Raw genomic sequence first — 19,257 nt, 5'->3', positions numbered from 1 at the left:
AGCAATTACTTCCCCCCCCCTCAGTTTTCAGGTGGGAAAAAAAGAAAAAAAAAGAAATGTCTTCTCCAATAGTCTTCAGATAGGATTTTGAGATGAAACTATTTTCCCTAAGGTGGCTGTTTGCTGTGTCTGGACAATATAGTGTACTTATGTGGGAGCATTTACCGCAATCCTAATAATCCCACCCCGGCTCCTTAAGTTTTGCAGGTGGCACAGCCCTATCTTGGAATGGGGGAAGGGTATGAAAATAGGATTGGGAAATGCTTGCCCCATTGTCCCCCATAGTTTTTGGAGAAGTAAAATACCCTTCGAATGCTCAGATCTGATCCATTGGCTCTAGAGGAGAACTTTCTAGAGGAGAACCTCTCAACTTTCCTTCCAATACCCACGTTATGTGAATCCCACACTTTCAGATAATTTGTTTTAGGCAAACTCCTTGGACTTCAGGAGCGCAAAGGCATTTGGGTGATTGTACAGTCTAGCAAAGAGTTCAATACTATATGAATGGGGCTCATGGTTAGGGGCTTTTACGTGTTGCCAAGTGAAAGAGAGCCAGTGTGGTGGTTAAGATGTCAGACTAGGACCTGGGAGATCCAGGTTCAGATCCCCTCATGCCATGGAAACTTGGTGGCTGACCTTGGGCCAGTCACACACTCTTAGCCCTGACCCTGGCTAGTATTTGGATGGGAGACCTCCAAGGAACACCAGGATTATGACTCGGAGGGAGGCAATGGCAAATCACCTGTCAACATCTCTTGCCTTGAAAACCCTACGGGGTCACTGTTAGTCAGCTGTGACTTGATGGCAAAAAAGAAAAGTGAAAGTACACACTAAAGAATCTGAAGTCAAAAGTTTCCATTTCATTAAAAATTTTTTTTTACATTGTTACCTTTTTTATAATTCTTTGCTGATTGCATAGAGTGTTTACCTTTTCTTGGAAACATTGTTCTCACTTTCAGTTGGCTTCCTTTACAGTCAGTGATGACAGCATATAATCAAATTTGGCTACATAGCATCATTTGGGGTTGGCGAAAGAAGCCCTGCATAGGAAAAGAAATGGTGCAGCAGCTAGAGGAAACAATGGCAAACAGGCCTGAAACATGTGAATATTCTCTAAACTGAATAATTTCTTTTGAATTATTTTCTCCCCTTCTGACTACCAGTGCAATCCTGAAGGGTGGGGGTGAAAGGGGTCTGGATATGGTGTGATCCCTGCCCTGGCGTAAGTATCACTTATGTCGCCTAAATGGGTATTTACGCTGGTGCAGGGCGACTTATGCCAGTGCTGGGGATTTATGCTAACAAAAATAGGTTTGCTTGTCGCAGGGCAACAAACCAATCAGGAGGTGGCCCAGCTGCACCGTCCCCAGGCATGCGTCTACTATCTGCCCCCAGGATTGCTCTGCCCTTCTGTCTTGCAAATTAAAATGTAAAAATATTTAGCTCACCTTTACATTAGACCACTAATCATGTGACATGTGCTGGGCTGCATTTTGCCAGCTTTTCTGCTTGATCTTGCCTAAGTCCCTTATTCACTACAGCTCACATAGCTTTTATTTCACATGGGTCCCATAATCCCAAGCATACCCTTTTCAGTGATCAAACGGGACCTTCTCTCCTACTTTTGCCAATAGAAAAACTGATAGAGAAAAAATTAACTTAGAAGGTTGTATCCTAACATGTTTTGAGTCTTGCATATCGTCCTGTGCTATTTTTTAACCTAGAGGGCTAGCTGTTTTGGTTTGTTACAGCAAAAATAAGCAGGGCTTTTGTGGTATCTTGCAGACTAAAATAGCACAGATTTTTTTTTTGTTGCTGTTAGTATTTAAGGTGCCACAAGATGGCTTTTTATTTTTGGACACATCTCTTTTTATAACATGTGTTGCAAGGTAATTTGTTTATTTTTTTTTGCATTTTCAAGGAGTGGAAGCCATACTTAGTATTGAAGGTTTTTGTCATAGCGCTACTATGCTTTCTTTCTGCTTCCGCATACATTGTTGTGTTCCAGTAAATAATTTAAAAGTATACTCCATGGATCTTTAACTGGTAACAAGTAACAGAGTCTAATAAGCTATGGATATCTGCTCTTGAATTTAGTGATCATCCCCCTCCCCCTATGGGCATGCCTATCATATGTGGAGAGTGGATTAATGTTTTCTTCTGCCCACTGTTAAAGTGACTTGTGACCCAAGCACACCCCCTTGGAATCGAGTTCCATTTTAAAGATGGAATATACTTCCTTGTAAATGTAGTTATAGTCAGAGACCTACAGTGCCATTTATTTTTGATTTTTATAATTCATAGTTTTAAGCCTGGTAACTCTGAAGATCACAGTGTTCTTTTCCCCTATTGCATAAGGATTTATGGTACATGTAACAAGGAATTGCACAGAACACTGCATGCTATAGCCTTAAACTTTTTGTAATTCTATTTTTTTGTTTTTCTTCCTTCAAAACCTGAGCACTGGGTATGGATGGGGTGTTTGGGAATGGTCCCAAGTTTTCTTCCTGCACAAAGAGTTGAGAAATTGTCTAAATATATCTTAAATATTAATATTTCTTTTGCTATATTTCTGCTTTCAGTGTCCCTGCGATTTATTTACTATCAACTTTTTCTCTTTTATTTTTCATTTTTTTGCATTAAGGACAAACAGCAAACTTCTTTCATCTTCTCTCTCTGATTTATGATAAATTTAGTTTCCTTCAGCCTGGCATTTGCTTCAGCAGGCAGTCTTCCTTCAAGTACCACCCTGATTGATGTTGTAATCTTTGATATCTTCCATTAGCCTCCAGGATCACTAAGTTCAAGGCCCTCTTGGAACCTAAGGAGCCCTGCCGAGGAACTGAAGGCCTTTAGAGTCCTTGGGGTGATTGACAAGGTAATTCTTCAGTGTCTCTTCAAGAGTTCAGTCATAAATCGACTGCATGCTGACATTCTGTCTTTGAAGCTGCGGATCTTAAGGATATGAAACAAAGGGGGAAAATGACTCAAATGCATCTGCACTTTAAAATAACAAAAGTAGAAGGGAAAAAAGGCTTTTATCTAAGCAATTCAAGTAAGGTCATGCAAAATATATTGGAGCTAAGGAAATAAGGCACTTGTTTGGTGCCATTCTGTGAGAAAGGGCCTGGTTTTTAAAAAGAAATGTCCTGATTACAGCACTGTCGCTAGAGTGTGTCAATAAGTTTCCAAGGTATTCAGACGGATGACCATTTCAAAATAATGCAAGATAGGAAATGATGCAGTATGTCCCTCAGGAAGAGGGGGTCCTTTTCGAGGGTTATTGCAAATAATGGTAAGTTCTTAACAGTGAACCATCCTGAACAGAGTTACACTCTTCTAGGTCCTCTGAAGTAATTGGGTTTACAAGGGTGTAACTTTGCTTCGGATCACACTGTAAGTGTACATGTTACGTGATCTTTGGACCTTGGATTTGTCTGTGGTTTGAGAGATTGTTCATAATATTGAACCATGGATTCCTTTCACACACACACCTTTTACCCCAGTGTATCTACATTAGAGCTGTGCAGACATTTTATATCTATTTATCAAGGGCATCTACAGTGTAATTTTCCTGTCAGGTCAATGCCAAACTATTGAAACAGGTGGGTAGGTGCTCAGGTATAAGGGCTAAGAGTAGTCAAGAAAAAAGTATGACCATTAGTTTGATAACCTCTCACTTATTCCCCCCAATTCATATTCATGACCACTTATGTCATTTTTCATGTGTGAGATCCCAAAACAAATAATTCTGTAAGGGTTCATATGGAGAGTGTGTTACACCAACAGAAGTCCCAAGTGACTGCATATCCTTTAGTATCCTAATTCACTTTGCATCTATGCGGGTAAGTACCAGTGGCTGCAAAAAACATTACGCTTGACAAATGCAATGGATAGAGTTTTATCATGTGCTTGAGGACAGCTTGTGGTTTTGCTCTTTCAACCCTAAGCAAAAAGGCAACATAATGGGGAAACATATATACAAGTTTTGTGGTGTTGGTAGGGTAAGGAGAATATTTGAGAAACGAAGAGATACGGGGGGTGGGGAGGAGTGTTTTCCTTTCAACCCCCACCCCAAGAAATTAAGAACTCGGGAGGGAACAAGATATCCACTCCTCCCGCTCCTTTTTTTGTTGTTGCAAGCTTATATAAAACGCTTGCAGATCCCAAGATAATTTCTGTTTGCTGTAAGTAAACAATAATGAACCAGATGTGGCTCTTGTAAGCCTAATTGAGAGACCAAAAGAAATGCACCCGTTAAAGTGAGTGTTCTGACTTAATATTGTCAATTAGTTATTAACCATTAAGTAAAATTTGGGAGGCATGCTAATGAGACAATGGCAGTGGAAATTGTAAAGCCCATGTATTAATTTGGCATTTAATTCCCCAAATTTTTGGAGCACCCCGTGTGTTTCTCCTGGTGAGGTGATGTCATGTTAATATCTGCTTTAAAGTCTGGGATTGATCTTCCTTAAGACCATAATGGGGAACTGGGGCTCTGAAGGAGATGTACCTGGTTCACATGTTGGTTTACCTTACAGGGCAGCCTCAGGCAAACTACTCTTACAATAACAATATTGCCTTCCTTTACAGGGTTGTAAAAATGGTTCAGATTATGTATGTTGCATACGTTAAGCACTTTGACCGTGCGTGAAAAATAGTATTTAAATATTTGTGATAGATTTATTCATTAGTAAATGTATCCTCCCTTTCACTTGTTTAAAGTTGCTTCCAAAGAAATGCAACATGCAATAAAATATATGTAATTTACATGCTCCCATCCTGCAACATACTACACTATATATGGGAATATCACTTACATAAATCCATAAACAAGGCTAACAAATGCCTAAGACCCTGCCCTCCTCCCACTCCCCAAAATGAGAGAATGCACCATTTCCAAGGTATACCATTTTCAAAGAGTGCTAATGGTTCTTCAGTGTAAGAGAGCCCAGTTCAGAAGAAAGCCCTTGAAAAGTGAACATCCTTTCATGTTTTACTATAGTGTTTAAGAGCTGCAGACTCTAATCTGGTGAACCGGGTTGGCTTCCCCACTCCTCCACGTGAAACCTGCCGGGTGACCTTGGGCTAGTCACAGTTCTCTCCCAACTCTCTCAGCTCCACCTACCTCACAAGGTGTCTGTTGTGGGGAGAGGAAGAGAAAGTGATTGTAAGCTGGTTGAGACTCCTTAAAGGTAGAGAAAATTGGGGTATAAAAACCAACTCTCGTTCTCCTTCTCATTCTCCTAGACTAGAGTAGACTAGACTTCTCTTTCTCCTGGACTAGATGACCCTGGTGGTCCCTTCCAACTCTGTGATTCTATGATTCTCCTTCTGAAGAGTTCCCTGTTCCTAATGCATCGTCTCTAGTTTCAGCCACTGAGAGTCTCGTGGCTGCTGTGGATGGTTCACATTTATTACTATTGGGATAGGCCGTTCCAAGGAAGGGGTTGTGTATGCTAGGCTGAGAAGGATGGAAGGAACAGGTGGCTACTTGTTTGTTCCTCCTAACTGTAGCCCCTCAGTCTGGAGGCTTGTCAGATCAGTGCCCCACAATAAATCTCTATGCTAGGAAGGAGTGTTCTTTGTCAGGAAGCTGAAGTATATCCAGGGCTCCCCTGCGAACATAGGGACACATCTGGGTTAACGTATATGATAGCTTTCATGCCATGAATTTGTGATTTTGAGAATAACTAGTAAAATCTCTTTTTTCTGTCATGATGCATGAACTAAATTTGCAGTACCAAGAGACCTTTCAGTAATATCTGGCTGCCTGAATGACAAACTTCTTGAGCCTGAGCACTTAGATTTGAGTCAATTTAGGTCCATTTTCTTCAGTGGCACTAGGTCAGGCTTGTATGTCAGCATCTGTCAGAATCTGCTACTAAGGGTCTCTCATTTGGTCTGGTGTTTCTTTCTTTGTATATTTATGAAAAAGCCTAGATGGAAAGAGCAACTTGATTGGCTGATGATAGCTTTCAGCTGTGTATACTATATAAATCTGTAAGACTATGGGACGGTCCAGGAGCTACTTAACCTCCTGATCTGTCACCAGGAGGAGTGGAGCAGACAGCTCTAGGTCTTGGGGTTCATCCATTGCTGGAGCATAAAACAGAGCTTGGCTGCATCTGCTGATGAGTTTGAGATGCTGTCCGTTAGCAAACCAAAGGCAACATTCACAGCCTTCTAGTCCATAAATACCCCCTCCCTGATTGGCAAATTCATGGTTGGGCAAACAAAGAGGAGTTTTCTAGGCTGTTCCCCCTTTTCCTTCCAATCTCTTTCTTGTTGGCAAGCAGAGAGCAAAGGAAGACAAGGCAACCAGTGTGGAAGGACACTGGTTGTTGCCCCGGAAGCGATTCTTGCCTCTGGGGACCAGGCAGGTAGTCTCTAGGCTGCAGATGGCAACTGGTGGCCACAGTCTGTAATTGTTTCATTTGGTCCATTATGGTCCTACTGAAATTTAAACAATAAGTGGTAAAAAGTTTACCATGGTTTCATTTGCAGTGAAAATGATGGCTAGGGGAAGGGGAAATGAGTTCCAAATTGTATGTGAGAGTCAGTCCACATTGAATACTCTTTCTTTGGATTTGCCATACAATGTCCTGGCATAATGTCCATGAGATGACAGGTTTATGTGGCAAAGTGCGCTTATGAACATCATTATCAGGAGCTGAAATTTGGTGAAGATGTTGAAAATTCTCTGCTGCTGCCTCATCTCCCTCACAGAACAACTGTTTAATGTAGTTGAACTCTTAACATTCATCACTGGGTATAACTCAGCAAAAGATAGTGACTGCAGTTCTGGTGAGCTGTTTCTCATTAGTGACCCTGGCAGTTGTTGAGCTGTGTGTTTCCAGGGTTTTCTGCATCAGCTCCCAAATTCTTTTTTTTAAAACTTGGTAAATAGGTCTATGTATAAAAAGCAACTTGGGAGTTCAAGAGATAAAACGGGGGTGAGGGTAAAGGGAAACCTATGAATGAAGCATAAGTTGTTGAGCTGGGATTATTAATGTCTCTCGTTGATGTAAACTTAATTGTGCATTTCAAATATTGATTGTTCTTGCAAATAACCTTCCCTTTACACACTGGTATGCTGCCAGCCCATGTACGATCTTCCCCTCCAATTACTCTCCTTTTGTCTCCTCAGTACCTCCGGTGTTAAGTAGCTATCAGTTCAATCCTGTGCAGAATTGCTCCATTCTAAATCCACTGAAATCAATGGGCTTTGACTGGAGTAACTCTGCATAGGATTATGTTTTGTATCTCTTAAAACCTTGACGTCTCTTGCTAAGAGGCTTCCATGTGCAGCCTGGCATATGAACACAGAGAACTGCATTATACTGAACCATATTGAGGTACCTTTAGACCAGCACCATCTATGGCTAGTAGTAGTTTTCCAAGGTTTCAGGTGGAGGTCTGTTCCAGTCCTGATTTTTAAGAACATAAGAAAAGCCATGCTGGATCAGACCAAGGCCCATCAAGTCCAGCAGTCTGTTCACACAGTGGCCAACCAGGTGCCTCTAGGAAGTCCACAAACAAGACGACTGCAGCAGCAGCATCCTGCCTGTGTTCCAAAGCACCTAATATAATATGCTCTCCTCTGATACTGGAGAGAATAGGTATGCATCATGACTAGTATTCATTTTGACTAGTAGCCATAGATAACCCTCTCCTCCATGAACATGTCCACTCCCCTCTTAAACCCTTCCATGTTGGCAGCCATCACCTCATCCTGGGGCTGGGATCTTATAGCTTGAGATCTTATAGCTGGGTATGCTGGGATTTGAATCTGTGAACATCAAAACATGTGCCATATCACTTTATGTTCCCTCTCCAGTGCAATTTAAGATGTAAAATTAAAGTGAAAAAGTTTGATACCCCTGCATAAAACGTGCAGGGTTGTAATTCACAAGGGTTATTCCAAAGATTATAATATATATGACCTTAATTTGCATTATCCTGCTTTTAGAATTCTGAAATACCATTTGTAAAAGAACTGATATCCAGTTTAAAATAATACATAGAAAGGATCCAGTTGGATACTTGCTATGTATTATTTTTTGTATTTGCTTTAAAAATTCTTTTAAAATATGCTTTTCTACTTCTTAGAGATCAAAGTTTCTTCCTATGTTAGCTCCAACATTTTCCATTTTTTAAAATAAATTAGAGGTGTTGTCTAGTTCTGTCAAAAATCGGTATGATTGTTGCCACTAACTTTAACAAGAGCTGGATGGCACTATTATTATTTAATTATAGTATACTCTTGTGTATTATGGTAAATGCAACTATTAATCTGCCTTTGAAAAAGAACACATTTAACCTTTCGAAACTGCAAGTTAATTACCCTGCTTCCTGAGTACTCTGTGGAATCTTTCAGTATGATGATGCATTTCCAGCAAGGTGGTGCTAAGAAACCAATGCAGGAACTAAACTAAAACGACATTTCTTAAACTAGTTCTATGTATCACTGGTGTTGACACTCATGAGTTTGGCATCTGTACTCCAGAGCCTTGAAATGTTCTTGGGTAGCAGGAAGGGGAGGAAAAACCTATGCTGAAACTGCCTTTTCTCCCACACTGGGGAGTCTAAGCGGCTTAGAATATGAAAAATACAACTTGAACAAAAAATATATAACATGCCCCTAGCAGAATTCTACAGCGGGTGATGAGTCACAGAGAATTTCCCAGGCTGGTGCTGGTTCTAATGCCATGGCTCTCACAGGGCCACAGGTTAAGATCCAAGGGCCCAGATTCCTTTTGTTCTGGCCCATTGGCTTGCACCTCTAGTCTGGCCCAGGCTTGAAGAACCTGCAAGAAAGCAAAGGGCAGGTACTCAGCCCAGGTCTTGTTCAGATATTCCCAAATTTCCTTCTCTTTTCCAGCAGTCTGAAATGAGACAGATCAGAATTGCACAATCTCTGTTTACCACAGGGGTTGCCAGATTAATTTATAGCTGACCAGGGCCTATTTCTTCCAGGAAGCTCACAGGCTGGCCTTGGGCTGGTCGCTTTGTCTCAGCTCGGCTGGGTTGTTGTGAAGATAACATGGTAGAGAGGTGAACTGTGCACACTGTCCTGAGCTTTGTGGAGTAAGGCGGGGTGTGTGTGTGAATTAAAAAGTAAGATTTGTGGGAGGAAGAGAAGAGAGCAGAGAAAGGGGGGGAGAGGCCTACAACCCTTTAAATGAGATGTGAAGGGCAATGGTTACTTGGAACTATTGTTGCCTGAGGTGAGAATGACATTCTGTTTTAGATCATGCCAATATGAATTTCAATGACAGGGCGAGGGAAGCTCCCTTAAGCAGAAAAGAAGCTCCGTGAAATGTAACTTTATCAGCTGACATTGCAGGCTGGTTCATACATGCATGTGGGTCACTTGTGAATGTGGGGATGAGAGGCCCTCCCCTGTCACTTTGGAACCCTGAGGAAGGGAGCTGGATTCTTCCCACCATCTGTCAGCGCTGCTGGGCCGGCCATACCCTTTGCTCATCCTGGGATCTCAAGGAAGGAGGAGGAGTTATTCTGTTACACCAGTCTGTTCTAAGTGGCTATCAGGACCATCCTTAACAGAGTGACACCCCTTGTGGGGAGAGAAAGGGAGGGTGATTGTAAGCCGGTTTGATTCTGCCTTAAGTGGTAGAGAAAGTCGGCATATAAAAACCAACTCTTCTTCTTCTACGCCCATTGAATCCAATGGATTTAGAAAGGTGTCGCTCTGCTTAGAATGGCACAGCAAAACGATCTCTTTAAAATATCTATTCCTTGCTTGCTCTGGCAATGATTGCTTTACCCAGGCAAGAGAGACTTGCTGCTGAAGCAAAGGAGGGGTTGTGAGTATAAAGAAGAGAGCTGCTTACATTGTTAGAGCAGGTCAAATAAAAACAGTGTCCTTAAAATACAGTGGGTAGCGTTTATTGAAGTTGTTAGGTCTACTTTGTCTACTTTAAAAATAATCCGAGATGGGTTCATTTTTCCTTCACTCGTAGCTCCATCCAGTCGCGTCCCTTGTGACCTTGGCAGGGAGTTGCATAAGGTGACTAATGGCTCGCCATATTCGCTCTTTCTGGTGGCTTGCCTGTTGCCCGCCTCTGGGCCTGTGAATCCCCTTCTGCTGACTTCTGCAGTATTCCTTCCGTCTCTTATCTTGGCGCTTTGATGCATATGTTCTGAAGGTGGCCACCGTGACTTGGGGTGGCGGCAGATGGTAAACCTTCAGGCTGCCACCAGCTATTCTGGTGTTAAGTTGGAAACTTTGCGTTTGATGAAGAGTCAGCAGTGCATATGAAAGAGCTCTTGCCGCAGAAGTATCTTTTAATTAAAAAAATTAGCATACTGAATCGGTTGCTAATTTCTGTGTGTTTTAAAGGTTTCTGAAAACAACTCTTTTTCTTTAGGCTGTATTGTGGTTATCCACCAACCAGTTTTGTTTACTGTGTACAACCCAGCCCATTCTTTTCTCTTTTGGTAAATGGAATTGTAGGCGCCTGTTTAAAATAATGCCTTAGAATTTTTTTTGCCCTGGGTTGGGTTCAGGGGAGAGAAGGAGTTTTGACTTCATTAGCACCCATCCTCACCTAAACCTGTTATATGGAACCAAGACTGCAGTTGTATATAATTGTACATGGTAGTAAACATCCATAAGGGCTACACATCTCTTAATTTCTTTCAGGCATTTCTTTGTACCACAAATTTAGTAAGGTAATGTAAGTGGCACTTTAGATTTTTTAAAGTAATTTTTTTGCAGCCTTTCTCCAAAATAAGCATGTTACTGTATTAGATATTATTCACATGTTATTGCAGTACAGTTTATAATCATTTGTGCAGAATAACATGCATTTGGCCGCTTTAGATTGCCAATTTGGTGAGTAAAGTTATAGTCAAAAGCACGCTCACTTGAAGTCCCTGACTTGGTTTTTCTGGCTGTACTTTTCAATGTGATCTGCGTACTTTAAAGCATTTTGAATGCTTTGCAGTAGTCTTTTTTATTTTTGAAGAACACATGAAGCTGTCTTCTACTGAATCAGACCCTTGGTCCATCGAAGTCAGTATTGTCTACTCAGACTGGCAGCGGCTCTCCAGGGTCTAAGGAGAGGTCTTTCACATCAACTACCTGCCTAGTCCCTTTAACTCGAGATGCTGGGGATTAAACCTGGAACCTTCTGCATGCCAAGCAGATGCTCTACCACTGAGCCACGGCCCCTCCCCTAGAAGAAAAGAAGTTGGTGGAGATGTGCTGAGTAAGGGGCAGCAACTGTAGGTCCTGGGGCTAAATCCAGCCCCAACTACAGAGACCAGAGTTGAGGTATAAGATGGTCTTTGAGGCCGTAAATCTTGCCCGCAGTCTGCTTGGGAGGATTGGGTGGTGGGTCTGGTGTGCTGCCCTGCCCCCCTAGGTGGCTCACTCAGATGTTACTTTGATACTTCGGCTGCAGACTAGCATGGATATGCATGTAGCGTAACATTGTTTAAGAAAAGCTGCAAGGTTAGCTTGCTTTTAAAATGAGGTTCTGTGGTGAGAGAACAGCTGATCAGACAATTTAAAAGACCTTGAAGCCATAAAAATATGAAGTATTATTTAGGTGGTAAAAGTAAAAAAGTGGGCTATACAAGGCAGGGGAGGGAAGGGGGCATGATATGGCCCAATCTCATGAGATCTTGGAAGCTAAGCAGGGTCAGTATTTGTAAGGGAGACCACCAAGGAAGACTCTGCAGAGGAAGGTAATGGCAAACCACCTCTGCTTCTCACTTACCTTGAAAGCTGCTTGCTGGGGTGGCCATAAGTCGGCTGCGACTTGATGGCTCTCTACACACACATACACCCACATACAGGGCAGTCATGGGTGATGTTGTTTCTCTTCCATTATCTAACTACTAGGCCCATAAATAACCAATAACTTGCTTTTTTAAGGGTTTATTTTGGCAGGTTGCTTTGAACAATCACCCTAAATCAGTTTGCCATAATTAAAGAACATAACCCTAACATCTTAACTAATGTTCGTTTGGAAAAGGGGATTGTTTTTAAAAATTGGTTCATAATCATGTGATCATACAAATAACAATACATACAAGTATCAATACATTCAGATTTACAGCACTATCAGTCTGGTTGTTAACTCCAGATTCCTGGAGATTTGGGGACGGAGCCTGGGACGGGTAGAGCTTGGGGAGGGGAGGGAGATCAGTAGGGATTTGATGCCACCCTCCAAAACTGTCATTTTCTCCGGGGGACCTGCAGCCCCCACTTGGAGGCTGGCAACCTTAACTATCAGTGGCTTAATGATTACTTCAAGCACTCGCAAGGTAAAAATATCCTTGTGATTAGATTGGACTCATGTCTCCTGATATCTCCCTTCGTGGTCATTGTCCTGTTTTCTCCTTTCCAGAATCAGAGTTGTTTCCCTTGAATTTCTTTTTATAAGGTGATATTTTGCCAATGCTCCATTTTCTGTAAGAAACCTTCCTAATTTGTGTGGTTCACTGCTGTTTCTTAGCTGGCCCAACTCAGGCTACTCTTTGCTCCTCCCTCACGTCCCCCCTCACTTTCTTCAGTCACACTGTATCTATATTGGTAGTGGTTGGAGTTATACAAGGCCTCAGCGTTGGTTTAGAAAAGCTGCGTGTCTTTCAAAAGCTGTGGGAATTAACACAACGTGAGTAACCCTGGGTCAAGACACACCCTAATTTTGTTAGTTCTGGATTCTTGCAAACATTTGAGATGGTGTGGGCTGCTTGGGCAGAGTAACCATTTGTTGAAAGGCTGCGACGCATCACAGCTGCTTGCCTGTGCCAAGACGGTGGTTCATCACCACCTGGAAATTTGATAGCGTACGTCAGGAAGTGGTGAGCTGTCCTCTCACCACACACAGGAGTCATGTAGCCCAGCATCCATACGATTGGTCTCCGTGCAGTGGCTTTATCCTTGGGCTGTTCATTTTGCATTCACTTTACATACTGAATGAATTCATAAAGAAAAGAAATACCTCTGCTAAATAGAATTGAAGCAGGGGAACTGGTTTTCTTCTTTTGGCCACTGTATCCAGCAATGGGAAAAAAAACTTGTGTTTGCTTGTGCTTTCACGAAGGACTGAAATGGACTGTTGAAATGGTTGAAAGGTTGTATTAGATGTGGAACTGACTGTACCTACACGTGTGTGTATAGTATAACGAGAAGATGCCGCTTTCCTAATAAAATATGCGAATTTCATGACAACATTTGCATGTCACTTAAATTGACCTCCTGATCAGAGTGTTAGAAAATAACCAACGTAACACCAATTTTTAATAAGGGAGCCAGAAAATTACAGAGAGATTAGCCTCTAGGTATACTGGTGGGAAACATTATTAAAGATAGAAGAATAAGCCTTGCCAAGGGAGATTCAGCATGACTTCTGCAACAACAACAAAAGGCTTTGTCAAACCAACCTTTTGGATTTTTCTGAGAATTCAGCAAGCCTGTGGATAGCAGGGAAAGTTGATCCTTCAAGCAAATCAGTTCACAAGCTGTCCACAATTTGTAATCAACATAGTGGAATGTCTGACGTACTTTTGGTCTGTATTTGAGCAGTTCACATATATTCTCGGTTGCCTGTGTGCATTCTCCCACTGCTTTCTTGTGGCTTCCCCCCATCCGCTGCTGCCATCACCTTCCCCATCTTCAGTTAGCTTTTGTTGTGTTTGAAAGAGCTGTCCTACAATTACCTGGGACATAGTATGCAAGCATCTGTGATCAGCAGTTTCCTGGTTGCCAGTCAGAATTCTGCCATGATGGAGATGCAGAACTCTTCACAGTATTGCTTGTGAGCAAATCAGAAGTCACGTTTGAATTAAAAAAAAGGCTGTTTAAACATGTTGATTGTGGTTTTGGAGGGGGGCGGGCTCTTAGCACCCCTGATATGTAGGTGTTTATCTTCATAAATTTTCTCAAGTCGGGCACGAACACTGAAGTGCTCAAACTTGTGGATTACTCCAGATTATTCAGGATAGTAAAATCCCAAAATGTCTATGCAATGCTCCAAAACGATTTCTCAAAACTGGGCAAAAATGGAGAATGAGGATCAGTATAAGAAATTGTGAAGTGATGCACAATTGGGCAATAAAAGCCCATACTTAAATATATATATTGGCAGTGTGACTAAATGACCTTGATTAAGCAGGAAAGTCTGTGTTCTGCGGATAGCTCAATGAGCATGGCTAGAGTTTGGGGACAATGACTAGGCAAAATCCACATTAGAAATCGTTAGGAAAGAGATTGAAATAAAATGGCCGACAACATAGTTCCTTTATATAAATGTATATTATGGACCACAGTGAATACTGCGTTCAGGTCTGGCCACCCATTGCAAACATAGTCTGGTGCTGGAAAAGGCACAGAAAAGGTAGCTACAGTGATCCAGGGAATGCCTTCCCTTTGAGGAAAGGCTGCAGTATTTGGGGCTTTTCGAGTTAGGAAAAAAAAATGCAGTTGGGTAGAGAAAGTGAACAAAAAGTTCTCACAATGGAGGGATGTGAGTCAAAATGAGTGCAAGTCATGATGCATGCCTATTCTCTACAGTATCAGAGGAGCATGCCTATTATATTAGGTGCTGTGGAACACAGGCAGGATGCTGCTGCAGTTGTCTTGATTGTGGGCTTCCGATGCCACCTGGCTGGCCACTGTGTGAACAGATTGCTGGACTTGATGGGCCTTGGTCTGATCCAGCAGGGCTTTTCTTATGTTCTTATGTGTTTCTCCCTATCATAACACTAGAATGAAGAGTCACCTGTGAAATTGAGCAGCAGTAAATTCAAGATGGACAAAAAAAAGTATTTAACCCAACGAATGGGGAATTCATTGGAGTGACGATAGCCATTAGATTAGATTAGGTATAGTCATGGAGGATAGGTCTGTTGCCATATATTAGCTGTGATAGGTAAATGGATCTTCCATGTTAAGAAGCTACATGCCATTGAATACTGGCTGCTAGGAGGGCAGCTGCATTCATGCCCTGGTTGCAGGTTTCCCAGGGGCATCTGGGTGGCCGCTGTGGAAAACAGAATCTTGGACTAAAGAGTTCTTAGGGAAATTGTATGGACTTTTTGCAGTTTGCTCATTAATTATATTGCATTTATTTATTTCATTTGTTGTCTGACTGAGCCTCAAGCTAATAGAACAAGGCTAGGATGAGCAATGTCCTTGGTTGTTAGGTACATGTGTGATTCTACCATTCTACTATTCACTATTTTGTGGCCAGGACATCCCATTTTGTGTGACTGTGGTATCACAGAGAAACAGGCTGTAGCCACAAATTGTCAAACCTTAAAAAAAAAAAAAAGGTTCCCTGCAGATGACAAGAATTGGATGTGTGGCCTGCACTGAAGGTCATTCATGTTGATCTGTAGAGCTGAGGAACAGGGGCCTGGTGGTTACCTGTAGGCAATATTTTAGCTGCTCCTGATTTGTCGGTGTGAGCATATGTTAGTTGCACACTGCCTAGATGTAGATAAGCAAATATGAGGAGACGAAGGAACGGTATTGTTAATTGTATTCGTTCAGTAATGATATACTATCAAAGGTAATTATTTCATGGGGGCTTGGTTACAGCAGTTGTTTTATCCTGAAATGAAAGTCTGTTTGGGGTGCTTTTGATTGGGAAGACAATCATACCAAATTAGTCCAAATTAGATTTTTGTCTTTAGAAAGGTGAGCGGAGCCATGAGCAGTGTTGTTAAATTGGTGTCTTCTTGTCTACAAATGAACCAGCCCTCATGAGGGTTAAAGAAGCTATTTACTCTGTCCTTTATGCTGAGAGCTTCACTGCCGATTAGCCCTAGTGTTGGTATTTTTTTTTTAAAAAAATGCTTTACTCCTTATGATCTTCCTGCATGCTATGATAATATTAATATAGAGTTGTAGGCTCATTCATTAAGAAATGACTCTAAAATGAGTTTGCTGCATGTAAATTTGGAGAGCTGCAGATGTTGCGGGCAGACGTTTCTTTTTTTTGAATTAGCCGTATGGCTAATAATTTCCAAGTGGCTAAAGCTCTTGTTAGCAAGAGTGCTCGAGTGTTAAGAATGGCCCTATAAATAACTTGAAGAAGGGAAGTTGAAGGTGCTTCTTTTTAAAGACTATTGTTAACTAAACATTATTGCCAAACAGATGGAAAGCATTCACCAGCCTGATGTTTTTACTCTAATTATATTATCTCCAGTCCTGTACGGCTCTGTTGAAGAGGTGTATCCAGGGGCCAATTTATAATCATTTAACCAACACCTGTTTGGGAGAAATTGACAGTCAAAGGGCACATTAAAAAAAAGTCGCATATGTTCTTGTATTTACTGCCTCAATGTGAATGTTAGCTAACTGCAAACAAACTTGGTTGAAAAGACAAAGTCCCTGGAAAATTGATGCATCACTTTCTAACTGTTTTTATCTCTCTTAATTTGGTGTGTCTGTCCCACTCCCCAGCTATACAGGGAGAGCAAAACTCAATTTTCCTGCCATGATTTATCCCATCAGTTCCTACTCTGTTTTTAAATAGCCCTGATTTGTAGTCTGGTAAAATTTTGATAGAAAATTCACCAACCTAGCAGCATAAAATCAGCACTTGAACACATGAACACATGAAGCTGCCTTCTACTGAATCAGACCCTTGGTTCATCAAAATCAGCATTGTCTACTTAGACCGGCAGCAGCTCTCCAGGGTCTCAGGCAGAGGTCTTTCACATCACCTACTTGCCTAGCCCCTTTAACTGGAGATGCTGAGGATTGAACTGGGACCTTCTGCATGCCAAGCAGAGGCTCTACTACTGAGCCACAGCACTCTCCTCAGGTACATTTTTTTCCAGTCCCCCAAACCAGTGCACTGTGTATATGATAGGCAGAGGCAGTAGTGCTGGTTTCCAGGGTTTGCTTGCCCAGCCTAACTTCCCCATCCCTGCTCCCCATCCTGAAGAAGAGTTAGTTTTTATATGCCGACTTTTCTCTACCACTTAAGGAAGAATCAAACTGGCTTACAATCACCTTCCATTCCCCTCCCCACAACAGTCACCCCCTGTGAGGTAGGTGGGGCTGAGAGAGCTCTAAGAGACAGTTGTGACTAGCCCAAGGTCACCCAGCTGGCTTCATGTGTAGGAGTGGGGAAACAAATCTGGGTTACCGGATTAACCTCCGCTGCTCATGTGGAGGAGAGGGGAATCAAACCCCGTTCTCCAGATCAGACTCCACCGCCCCAAACTACCGCTCTTAACCACTACACTTACCCTGGCTTTCACCCTACCCTGTGAAGGATTGAGGGAGGGAAGGGCAGGTGACCGCCAACTCCTCCTCTGCTGCTACTACCAATCTACAAACCAACCCAGCTTGCAGAGTGGCGGCAGGCAGCGCCTTGCCTGCTTGGGATTGCGCACACCTGGGCTACAACAGCTCGGGGTGTAGGGTCTCATCCTGTTGCCCAGATTGTCTTCCCCCTTCTTGCCCCTCTTAAGGTATCTCTCTTAAGTCACTGGAGAACAGTCGTGATAGAAAAAGTTGAGGGCAGCAGGAAAAAAGGAAGACCCAGCAAGAGATGGATTGACTCAATAAAGGAAGCCACAGCCTTCAATTTGCAAGATCTGAGCAAGGCTGTCAAAGATAGGACATTTTGGAGGACACTGATTCATCGGGTCACCATGAGTCAGAAGCGACTTGATGGCACTTAACCCACAACATCTCTCTTAAGATGGTCACCTAACCAAATATATTAGTTGATTAATAATATGTGGTTTGATAAATGTGCAGCCTGCATAAAGTTGCATATGAATAAAACAATGGTTCTAAGAAATAAACATGTCAGAACAAACAACATCTTAGAAGTGGCATTACCTCTGATGGCTAGAAGGTGCCTTCTAAGGTGACTCCTGTTTCTTTGTTAATTGGAGTTATATTACTGTCTGGCTAATCAACCAAAGGCTGCAGCCCTAGTATCTCCATAAAAATGTAATAAACTATTTGTGTATGTTAGCAGGGTTTCTTGAGAGACACTAGTCTGTAGTGGGGAAGTCATAATGGGTGATCAGTTCAAGCTCTTCATATATATTGGATGCCTTTTTTAAAAAATGTGTTTCATTTAGGTATTGCTAGTAATGGACACTAGAACACAGCAGACATTTATACTAAAGGTAAGTGAAATCATTATTTTCCTCAAATCACTCGGCATGCTGATGCAGTAATATTTTAAGTTATTGCTGTGTTTGTCCAAAGAAGGCAGAAGCAGCACATACATTGGAGAGGCAAGCCATTCATTCTGTCTAATCCATTGCCCTAAAACAAAACTATCAACTGTCCTCCATAGTTCAACCCTCTTCACTCTACCACAATGCGTTAACAGGCAAGAGTTTATGGAAATGTAAGTGATAACGTTGCTTACCCTGAATTTTAATCAGCACATTTGGCCATCAATTCCCACTTTTTACTCTTTTCTGTGTCTACCCATGAAGTAGTATTGCTGACATTTCCCCCTACCCTTCACTATTAGATAGAAAACGGGGTCAATTGCAATCAACATTTTTCAGCATCTTTGAAATCTTTCTGATGGAGGGATCCCCAGTTCCAACAAAATAGAGGTGCTAACTAGTGTGTGTGTGGGGGGTGGGGGGGAGATCTGACCCAGGAACTGGGATGCCTCCTGTTCTGGATGGGGTTGGACTACCCCTAAATGAGCAGGTTTGTAGCTTGGGAGTGCTGTTGGACCTGAGTCTCCTATGGTATAGATATGTACCAGCAGTGGCCAGGGCACCTTTCACCAGTTTTAGCTGGTGGGGGCCCTTCCTTGGCAGGAAAGATCTTGGCTCTGTGGTGCATGCTTCGGTAACATCTAGGTAAGATTATTGTCATGTGCTCTACGTGGGGCTGCCTTTTAAGATGGTCCAGAAACTTTAGTTGGTGCAGAATTCTGCTTAAAAACCTCCAAAGAAGGAGAGCCCACCACCTCCCGAGGAAGCCTGTTCCACTGAGGAACCACTCTGTCAGGATGTTCTCCCTAATGTTTATCCAAAAACTCTTTTGATTTAATTTCAGCCAATTGGTTCTGGTTCTACTCCATCCTCTATATGACAGTCCTTCAAATACTTGAAAATGACTATCATATCATCTCTCAGTCATCTCCTCTCCAGGCTAAACATATTGAGCTCCTTCTACCTTGTCTCATAGGACTTGGTCTCCAGACTCCTCACCATCTTTGTTGACTTCCTCTGAACCCGTTCCAGTTTGTCAACATCCTTCTTAAACTGTGGTGCCCA

General features: G+C 42.2%; 1 protein-coding gene across 1 annotated transcript in view; it reads left to right on the top strand.

Moving 5' to 3' along the window:
• Positions 1-19,257, top strand: part of RPS6KC1 (ribosomal protein S6 kinase C1) — a 122,723-nt gene that overhangs the window by 60,327 nt on the left and 43,139 nt on the right. The window contains exons 9-10 of the mRNA XM_056852992.1: positions 2,786-2,878; positions 18,091-18,138. Of these exons, the coding sequence (XP_056708970.1) occupies positions 2,786-2,878; positions 18,091-18,138 (141 nt within the window). The remainder of the gene's footprint in view (positions 1-2,785; positions 2,879-18,090; positions 18,139-19,257) is intronic.

Source organism: Euleptes europaea, chromosome 7, assembly GCF_029931775.1.
Source record: "Euleptes europaea isolate rEulEur1 chromosome 7, rEulEur1.hap1, whole genome shotgun sequence".
NCBI classification, from domain to species: domain Eukaryota; kingdom Metazoa; phylum Chordata; class Lepidosauria; order Squamata; family Sphaerodactylidae; genus Euleptes; species Euleptes europaea.
This window is presented reverse-complemented; position numbering and strand designations above follow the sequence as displayed.